Raw genomic sequence first — 10,627 nt, forward strand, 5'->3', positions numbered from 1 at the left:
GTTTGTGTTATGTGTTAGGCCTCAGAAGACATCAAGATGATTTGGAGTGAGGTGTGTAACACTCCCCACGAATGAGAAAATGTGGGGCTTTGGAGGCCATCACCCAACATCACTCTCCAACTCCCACTCTTTTTTTTTTTTCTCTCAAATGAAAATAGCTTTATAGTATTTTTTTCCTCACAAAAGAATGCAGGTTGGGGGCGGGAGAGGGCAGAACAAAAAGAACAAAAATGTGTTAAGAAAGTAAAAAACACGCTCTCACTACAAGTCTCCTTTTCTGATGGCTTTTTCGTTTGAGATCAGGGACTAGACTTCAGAGGAAATGGTAGACATTAATAGCTGGGAGGAGGGGAGGTTAAAGGAGAGGTTGCTGTCCCAGGAGCTTAGGGGAAGGAAGAGGCAATTTTTCAAAAAGTACAAGTGGCCAGTAGCCCCTGGGGAAGATGCTGTCCCTTCCTGGTAATCCGAGGAAGGCAAACACAACTACAGGGAAATGGGGTTAGCAAAGAAGAAAGAGTAACAAGGCCTGGTATGGGGGAGGGAATAGAGGGGGGCGGTCCCTCTTCTGCCGCACTGCTGGTGGGAGGGGAAATTAGGGACCCGAGTTGGTGGATGACGTAGGTCTCACGTGACCAAGAGCTGACGTGTGCAGAAGTCCTTCTTGTTCTGGTCCTTGTTCCCGTCTGAGTACCAGCTCCCCATTGCCCTGAGGGCTAGCAGACCTGCGGCAGAGGGAAAGAGGTGAAGGAGAAGGAAATTGTCCTGGATTCTTGCAGGTCAGTGCCTGGGAGATTCCATAAGGTGGGGATGGCCGAGGGCGTAGGGCGGAGACCGTCGCGGGTCCTGAGACGCCTCCGTCGTCTTTTCCTCTCCCCGCCGGCTTTCCAAGACATCTGTCCCGCCCGCAGACCATTTTGATGCTACGAAATGGTGAGCAGGGGGCTGTTTGGGGAGGAGCACAGAGATCCGGAGTTGGAAATCTGCTGGGAGCCGAGGCTGTAATCCGGAAAGGGAGCTGTGGCCTGGGTGTTGGCCCCCAGTCCTTCAGGACAGTGCTGGCGGAAAGGTTGAACATTTGGGGAGGGGGAAGGTGCAAAGTGATGTGTCAGCAGAACGCTGAGAGTGGTTAATAGGGGTGGGAAACCTTTGACAACCAGGCCTCTGAATTAGGAAAGAGTTTCATGTTCTGGGGACTGGTCGTCCACCAAGAGCTCTAGTAGCAGCCGTTTTCCGTCTTTCTGACTGTGGCTGTGTCTTCCTGACCATGGCTCTGTGTCTAGGGGGTCCAAGCCTCTCCTGGATTGCCAGTCTTTCCGTAGGTTGCGACACTACACCAAGCAAGAGAAGAGGAAGGAAATTAACCCCAATTGGTGAAGGTCGATTTGAGGGTAAGACTATCTGGAGACCCTAAGAGGGGCGGTGGTGGGGTTAGGGAGAAGCCAGAGATGGCAATGATCTAGGTTAGGTCTGAGTCTGAGTGTCTTTCTTGTACTCTCTGGACTGTGGTGAAATGGCGTTCAGGGTGTGTGTGTGTGTGTGTGTGTGTGTGTGTGTGTGTATGTGTGTGTGTGTCGCAGGGGCGGGGGTGGGGGTGGGGGTGGAGGAGAATGACAGTATGGAAACCTATCAGAGAGTTTGTTCATAATCCTCTCTCAACAGTACTTAGTCCGATGTTTTCGATCTGTCATCCTGCAGGTCTGCTGTAGCAGGTGGCACCACTTGAAGAGAGGGAGGAAGTTTCCTTGGATCAGTAGAGGTCGGTGTAGGCGTGGGGGCTGCCTGGAATGGGGGAGGGGCTGGAAATCAGCCGCAGTTGGATAAGCTCACTCAATTCTACCTTATTTTCCTAACATCCCTCCCATTTCAGGTTAGGGAAGGGGCAGGCTTGTGCATGTTTTGGATGGCATAGAGGTTAAAAAAATCTAACAGCCTGGATGGTGAATCAGGAAAGCTATGGATGTGAACAGTCAATCCATCAAAGTCCTTAGTTCTCACCGGCTGTGGTCTCTCTGCAGATCGCAAGGGTTGTTGGGCGTGGCACACCTCCAGGGAAGGGAAGAAGGGACAAACTGTCTGTCTGGAAGAGGTTAGTGTAACAGTGTCATTCCCTGGGTACACCTGAGGTTGGGGTGCTGAGGCCTCAGCAGAGACTGTGGGCTCCATAGCCTTTATCTAGGCTTGGGAAGAGAGTGGGTTAGGGAGGGTAGGGGGAGGGTGAAATGAGGAAGATACAGAGGGTTTATTAACAATCTACATTTCATACCAGCTACACATTTGTTATGCTCCCGTCCTTCTGTGCAACTCTCTGTGTGGGGCAACACAAAAAAGAAACTCAAATCCCATTTCCTTCCTCCACTCCCAGGTCCACCTCCAGTATCAGCTATTGTGTCCTCGAAGTGGCTGAAGACGATCACCTTCCACAGCCTTGTACCCAGGCCCATAGTGCTCCTCTCCCAGCCTGAGTGAATACTCTGTTCCTTGGTCCCTGCTATTGTCAGGGACGATTGCATGGGCTACGCCAGGAAAGTAGGCTGGGTGACTGCGGGACTAGTGATTGGGGCTGGAGCCTGCTATTGCATTTATAGACTGACCCGGGGAAGAAAACAGAACAAGGAGAAAATGGCTGAGGGTGGGTCTGGGGATGTGGATGATGTTGGGGACTGTCCTGGGGCCAGGTACAATGACTGGTCTGATGATGATGATGACAACAGTGAAAACAAGGGTATAGTGTGGTACCCACCTTGGGCCCGGATTGGGACTGAGGCTGGAACCAGAGCAAGGGCCAGAGCAAGGGCCAGGGCTACTCGGGCTCGTCGGGCTGTTCAGAAACGGGCTTCCCCCAATTCAGATGATACTATTTTGTCCCCTCAAGAGCTGCAGAAAGTTCTTTGCTTGGTTGAGATGTCTGAAAAGCCTTATATTCTTGAAGCAGCTTTAATTGCTCTGGGTAACAACGCTGCTTATGCATTTAACAGAGATATTATTCGTGATCTAGGTGGTCTCCCAATTGTTGCAAAGATTCTCAATACTCGGGATCCCATAGTTAAGGAAAAGGCTTTAATTGTCCTGAATAACTTGAGTGTGAATGCTGAAAATCAGCGCAGGCTTAAGATATACATGAATCAAGTGTGTGATGACACAATCACTTCTCGCTTGAACTCATCGGTGCAGCTGGCTGGACTAAGATTGCTCACAAATATGACTGTTACTAATGAATATCAGCACATGCTTGCTAATTCCATTTCAGACTTTTTTCGTTTATTTTCAGCAGGAAATGAAGAAACCAAATTTCAGGTTTTGAAACTCCTTTTGAATTTGGCTGAAAATCCAGCCATGACTAGAGAACTGCTCAGGGCCCAAGTACCATCTTCACTTGGTTCCCTCTTTAATAAGAAGGAGAACAAAGAGGTTATTCTTAAACTTCTGGTCATATTTGAGAACATAAATGACAATTTTAAATGGGAAAAAAATGAATCTGCTCAGAATCAATTCAGTGAAGGTTCACTTTTCTTCTTTTTAAAAGAATTTCAAGTGTGTGCTGATAAGATTCTGGGGATAGAAAGTCACCATGATTTTTTGGTGAAAGTAAAAGTTGGAAAATTCATGGCCAAACTGGCTGAGCATATGTTCCCAAAGAGCCAGGAATAAATTCTTAATTTTGTAGTTTAGAAGTAACACACATTGTAAACTATTCCTTTTCTCCACCTTGTTTATATGGTAAAGGAATCCTTTCAGCTGCCAATTTTGAGTGATGAATATCATTGTATAATCAATGTTGATTTTTATCTGAGCTGATCTTCAGGTCTAAGCTGGATGAATGAATATCAGTACCTGTTCTGAAAACATGTTTGTTGCTTTTTATCTCGCTGCCTAGATTGAAATATTTTTACTATTTCTTTTGCGTAAGTGACAGTGAACTAGTTTTTCATAAGTAAGCTCCCTCCTGTCATTTGCATTAACTTGATTTGTATATCATCAATAAAGTTGTGTATTAATGCTGAACAAAACAAGAAGAAAGAAAGAAACCAGCCTTGTCCTTTGGTTTATAATATAGTTGGAGGTGTAAGAAAAATACAAACAAATAGATAACAATATCTGGACCATATACTCATTGTCAAATGTGCAGTCTCAGAGCACTGAGGAAGCAAAGGCTTCTGTGGGATACAGTAGTCAGCTACAGATTCATGGAAGAAGAGGCTATTTAAAATGAGTCCTGAATGGTGTACGTAGTTAGGGCATTCCAAGAGCTGGAGTGAGGGGGCACTAGGGTGAGAAAGGCATGGAGGTAGGAACCCTTTTCCTATGACAGTGAGGATACTAGTCTACTTAGAGTAGAGAGTGTGGGGAATGGAAGTAAATAAACTTGGAAAGCTGAACGAAGCCAGTTTGTGGAGAGTTGTTTGAATATTATCCCACTGAACACCAAGAGTCAAATATTTTTGACTAGAAAGAACAATTGGAATTCATATAGAGATTCCTCTCTCACCAACTGTGCAGCATCTGCGAGGGTGTGGATAAATGGATCCTATCAAACTCTTGTGGTAGGAATAAGTTTACACTGAGTTTGCCCAAGATTTGTGGAGGGCCATTTGGTAATACATATAAGCCTTAAAGTTTGTTACTCTTTTGTCCTAAGGAAATAATTGAATAATTGGCTAAAGGCTTTATGGACAAGGCTTTTCATCCCAGCACTGTCCAAAACAGTAACAATTGGAAACAACTAAGTGTCTAGCACACCAGAATGGTGAAATAAATTCAGGAATGTTCACACAGTATATAAGATAAATATGTTGATCCAAATCCATGTTGCCAGGAAAAGATACTCATCCTGCATTGTTAAATGAGAAAGGTAGTTTAGATAGCAGTATTCATAGAATGATTCCTTTTCCTTTTTGAAGATAATAAAACATATTTTAAAGTAGACACTAACAATTATGGAATTATAGATACCCCAAAAGTAACTGGCTATATTTGAGTGGAAGGATAATGAGTGATCTTTTACTTTTTTATTTTTTATTCATCTTTATATTTTTATTTATATAAAATGAGTATTGTTTTTTTTGGAAATTATTGAAAAAGAAAGTGTTGGCAATGAAGCAGGTGATTGGAGCATGTACTGAGTGGAAAAAAAGAATTTAGATTAAAAATGAGATGGCGTGAAGTTTCCTCTCTGAAATGATAGATGAGTGATGAAGATGGGGCTTGTCATGAGGATTAAATTAAATACATGCAAAATACTTTGAATGTTCTGGTACAGAGCAGTTAATTAAGAAAAATAAGCACTCTTAATTCCCTAGAATGCAGGGTTGATAGTTTTTTGGGGTGGCCTTTGTTTTGTTGGGGGCATTCTGCCATGTGTCAGTGTCATTTAATAAATAAGAACAACAATAAAAGTTAGCATTTATTAAGTGACTACTGTGTAGAGTTCTGTGATTCCTCCAAGACAACTGTTAAAATAATTTCTCAAAGAATAAGACTTCCTTATTTCCAAGGGCTCAGTGTTTCTTCAGACATGATTTCACCAGCTTTCGCAACATATTCCAAGTGAGATCAGGGAAGGGTAAAATCTTCCATTCAGTTACCACCTGCTCTCAGCCCCAGACTTCTATATACTTACCTTAATGTTGTCTATAGTAGACAAAAGGGTCAGGAGCTGGTTGGCTTAAAGTTGTTGCATACGAGGACCTTATTGAATGAAGTAAAAGTGGAGACTCATTTGACACCAGTTTTAAGGATAGATTAGGGAAAAGGCAAGTAACATTTTTTTCTTGCTCTATTATTGGGTAGGAGAAAAAGATTTGGGAGGGGAAGGGTAATACACTTAAAATAAATTGAGTTTGAGGAATCTATGTGCCATCCAGGTGGAGACAGCCTATTGTCATTTGAATGGATTTAACTGGCACTCAGAGGAAAAATAAAGACTTGGGAGCCATCAGAAGATGAATGGTAATTGAGGACATGGGAGTGGATGTGGTTTCCCAGAGAGGAGGTGCAGAGTATAAGAGTGGAGGGGTGCCAAAGGAACTGTGGCAGCTGGGGAGAGAAGCACAGAATTGAGGCTGAGTGTATACCCTTTCAGACACTTTCACTATCCATATTTCTATATATTGTATACATAAAATTAGATGATACTGTATATAAATTTTCAGAGCCTGATTTAAAATCTTTCTAATTTGCTCCTAAAAAATATTCATTGAAGATACTTGAGAAAACAGAGGCAATGAGAACACACTTGTTTTCTGACCCAGATGTGTAGCTTGAACATCTAAAAAAAATTCACATCAAGCCATGTTGAATTTGGGGTGCTGAGTGATTTTTTTTTACTTAACCTCATTTGAAATGTGGGTGAAAATGAGGTTAAGTAATAAAAAGCCACCATGTGGCAGGGGCACAGGCCTGACTAGCATCCATCTGCTCTGGCAGATTTCTCCTCCTTCCTCCCCACTCTTTTCCCTTTTCCCTCCTTCCCACTTCTATCTTTATTTCTTCCTTCTGGGAGATCACTGGATGTATATATAGTCTCTTTGTGCTTCTGTGACCATTTAATTTCCATGACACCAGGTCACGCAACAGTGGGCATTTAATACAGAATTGTCATTGCTGTGGTAATGTGGCGACCTAGGGTGTGAGTGGATGCCAAAAATTTTCTGGAACTCTTGTTGAACAGAGACTGAGGAGGAACTAGTCTTAGCGTGGCACAGCCCTATGTGCATGGCATGTACTTTTGATGTCCCACGCCTGGTATTATTTGGAACCAAATTGCCCAGACTTTGGGAAGTGCTGTGTGAGACAGATGTGTGACAGCCTGGTCCAGGCAGGCCACATGGCCAGCCAAGCCACATGCCAGTGTCCTGATGCTTTCACACTGGAGGTTGCCACTCTCAATCATTTTGGGAAGGGTATAGTTCTAGGATTGTGGCCGTGATAGTGGCAGATCATGGGGGCATGGAGGAGGCAGTGTCCTGTCTTTAGAGATGATGGCAGCTCCTGGGAAACTGAGGAAATTAGGAACTTGGAGGATATTTTGGTTTTGTTATCATCTAACAATTTCAGGAATTTAAGTGGGTCTATCCCAGTAAAATGTATCCAAAGGTAATTTTACAAAACTGAAGTATACTTCTCTTATAAATTGTCACCTAAAGCACAATATTTCAAGGCTTGGGAAAGTGGCTTTCTTTTTTAAAATTCATAGTTTACTTGTCTTGTCTCAATAAACATTCCAAGTGTAGGTTTAGCAAATTGATATGGTTCAGGAAAATTGTGTGTTTATGCTTGCATTTGTTTAATTTCTCTGCTAAGTTCTCTTGAAAATGGGTTTTCTAAGAATGATTATGACTATTTTCAATGCTATCTTTGTACATTCATTTTACATCACATCCCAAGTTAAAGGTTTTTTTCTGGTTTCTCTATTTGAGCTGTGGCTCTTCTTTGCCTTTAAACTAGAACTATCTTGCATGCCATCTTGGTGTGTAGTAAACTAAGATAGTGGCCCCTGGTCTGTCCTGCCCTGAGGGGTTGTATTAAGCAGGATATCAAATATTTATTTTTCAGAATGATATACTTCCACATTTGACCCTGTGCATTGGGTTCCCCTCAGGCCTTGTGTTAAGGGTTTGGACAGTTTGTGTATTTGGTGATAGACCTTAGTGTAGGAAGAAAGGAGGTGAGGAGAGCAGGAAGCCTTATTACTTTATCCTTACAGGTTCATGCACATATAATTCAGTCCACCAATGAGATTGGGCTTAGTGTAATTCTCTGGCCCTATTGACCATTTATATTTTAAAAAATGAAAGAGTAATAATACAAGATCTTTGGGCATAGAGCCCCCTGTTTATCGAGCATTTCTTTTTTGTTTGTTTGTTTCAAGTTTTTATTTAAATTCTAGTTAGTTAACATACAGTGTGGTATTCATTTCAGTAGTAGAATTTAGTGATTCATCACTTCCATATAACACCCAGTGCTCATCCCAAGAAGTGCCCTGCTCAATACCCATCACCCATTTAGCTCATCCACTGCCCACCTCCCCTCCATCAACCCTCAGTTTGTTCTCTATAGTTGAAAGTCTCTTATAGTTTTTCCTCCTTCTCTTTTTCCCCTCTTCCCCTAGGTTCATCTGTTTTGTTTCTTAAATTCCACATATGAGTGGAATAATATGGTATTTGTCTTTCTCTGATTCACTTATTTCTCTTAGCATAATACACTCTAGCTCAATCCACGTCGTTGCAAATGACAAGATTTCATTCTTTTTTATGGCTGGGTAATATTCCATTTTATATATATATATATATATATATATATATATATATATAGTGATAATTTATGTTACTGTAAGAAAAATAGTTACCAAGTAGACCAGATTCTTAGTGTTTGGAGCTCAGAACATTCTGTCCCTGAAATCAGTCTACATTAGAAACCGAATTATCATCAAATGATTATTTATTTAGTTCTCAGGGAATCAGGACAAATTGATGTTAGCTAAATGGTGCCATCAAAGCAGAAGAAGCTGGTACATCCATGTCTGCTGTGGGGATTGACTTGTTACTGAAATCAAATACTTATATTCAATAGTTAGAGTATATTTCTTCCTGGACACAAATCTAAATTTTGTCTGTTTGGATACCCCTTTGACAGAGGCAGAGTATGAGTGGATGGCAGTTTTATGACTATAAAAGATATACTATGACTATAAATATATATTATCAATTAGCTTTCATACAGAGTTTGAGAGATGTATACTTTTACAGCAGGAGGAAACTGGTATTGGTGCAATACATTCTTCCCTACATGTTGATTAGTGTCTCTCTTTTCTGGATTATTTTTGTTTGATGAGTAATGATAATTTGTTATTAAATTTTTCTGAAACCCAAGCAAAATTAATTGTCAGCTCTTTAATTATTTTTTTCCATTTCCATTTCAGTCTTCTGTTCACTGAAATGTGATTTAACTATGTTCATGCTAATTTTTGTGGCTTTCGTTCAATAAACTGCAGTGAAAATGCAGATATAATGAAATTGATTCATAAAGCAAAAATTTTAATTTTTACTTTCTTTTATCATTTAAAATGAGCTAAAAGGATTCTCATTTTGATATTAGAAAAGTGGAATTTAGGCAAGAATGAATAAAACCACCAGTATTTAAAATATTTTATAAATTGTAAATCCATTCAAACTGATTTGGACAATGATTCATTATAATCAACTACTATTTAACATCATCAGTCTTCACCTCTTGTTAAACTGACCCATGTAATTTACAGCCCAAAAATGGAATTGTTAAATTGCACCATGTCATCTGTGAAAATTCAATAAATTCTGTTTGATTTTCTTCCAATATAAAGCTTAAATCCTTATTCATGAATATCATAACTTTGAATGTCTATAAATGTATATCACATATATGATTATGTTTGTTTAGGTGGATATGTTTATAATTGGGGAAGTATTAAGATGTTAATAACACCCGGGAATGTTTTTAAGATGTTCTTAAACTACTAATAGATGTCCCAGATTTGTTTCAACCCAGAGAAAATTAGTGTCTGGGGAAGAAGGCCATAGTATAGGCTTTGCATTGGTGGACAACATTATGCATCCAACTGGGCATTTGACTACCACTTTGAGACAGACTTGCGAATTACCAGAACTCTGAGAAGTTATTTTTCACAATGAACTCATTTTTAATCTTCTTTATTTTATTTTATTAAACCATAGAAATAACTCATGCTTATTAAAAATTAAAACAGATAAACATATAAAGTGAAACATAAAACTGCCTTTTTCTTACCCATCATTACAGTTAGCTACTATTACAAGTCTAATATGTTTTATGCATATAGAAACATAAATGATATATGTATTCACATTTTTATCAGAAAATGAACTGATAGTCCATTGTTCTGTTTTGCAACTTTTATTTCACTTAAAACAAATCATGTGTATCTTTCCATGCATCTCTTACTTCATTTAACTTTGTTCATGTTGTCCTTCTGTGTAGATGATCTACATTTTTAGGTAGTCCTATCACTCAACCTTTCCCTTTAGGGTCTCTAGTTTTGGGATCATGCTGAGGCAGACTTTTCCCACCCCACAGTTTTAAAATAATTTTTTTATATTTTCTTCAAACTTAAAAAAAATTGTGTGTGTGTGTGTGTGTGTGTGTGTGTGTGTTTAATCTTTCTGGTATGTACTTTTATGAGTGGTATGAAATAGAGAAGTAATTTTACTTCTTTTTCCCAGCCCCAGACATTGAATATGCCATAGTCTCCTCCACTTTTTGGCAGAATTTTTCATATGTTATCAGTCATAGGCTATGTACAAAATGTTATTGTTCTCTGTAAATGGAAACATTATTGTTCTTTATGCTATCTTTGAAGTATGATATACCGAGGACAGTTGGTGAATTCCTGTATTATAGAGCCGCTTTTATTAAAGATGAAGTTAATAGTACTGGGTTGTGAAATTAGTAATTCATTGTGTTATGGGTCTATTATGAAGACATTTAAAACACCAGAAAGATAAATACAGTGTGCTTTGGGGTATGAGCATGCCATAAGAATTTGTAAAAGGCAGTCTAGCAGATGACTTTGTGAGTATGACAACACTTCACTCAAAGCAATCTTAATATTGTCTTG

General features: G+C 40.0%; 1 protein-coding gene across 6 annotated transcripts; it reads left to right on the forward strand.

Moving 5' to 3' along the window:
• The first annotated feature begins 612 nt into the window (after positions 1-612).
• Positions 613-9,330, forward strand: ARMCX3 (armadillo repeat containing X-linked 3). Of its 6 annotated transcripts, none has more exons than XM_043570903.1 (5): positions 613-776; positions 1,281-1,388; positions 1,696-1,756; positions 2,016-2,086; positions 2,363-9,330. In XM_043570903.1, exon 5 carries the CDS (start codon positions 2,509-2,511, stop codon positions 3,646-3,648), a length of 1,140 nt encoding a protein of 379 aa, XP_043426838.1. In that variant the 5' UTR covers positions 613-776; positions 1,281-1,388; positions 1,696-1,756; positions 2,016-2,086; positions 2,363-2,508; the 3' UTR covers positions 3,649-9,330. The 6 variants fall into 6 exon arrangements, with proteins under 6 accessions (XP_043426838.1, XP_043426841.1, XP_043426840.1 ...); XM_043570905.1 differs by having other exon boundaries at positions 623-776; positions 1,309-1,388; XM_043570904.1 differs by having other exon boundaries at positions 625-930.
• Positions 9,331-10,627: the final 1,297 nt, after the last annotated feature.

This window comes from Prionailurus bengalensis, chromosome X (assembly GCF_016509475.1).
Source record: "Prionailurus bengalensis isolate Pbe53 chromosome X, Fcat_Pben_1.1_paternal_pri, whole genome shotgun sequence".
Classification (NCBI taxonomy): Eukaryota; Metazoa; Chordata; class Mammalia; order Carnivora; family Felidae; genus Prionailurus; species Prionailurus bengalensis.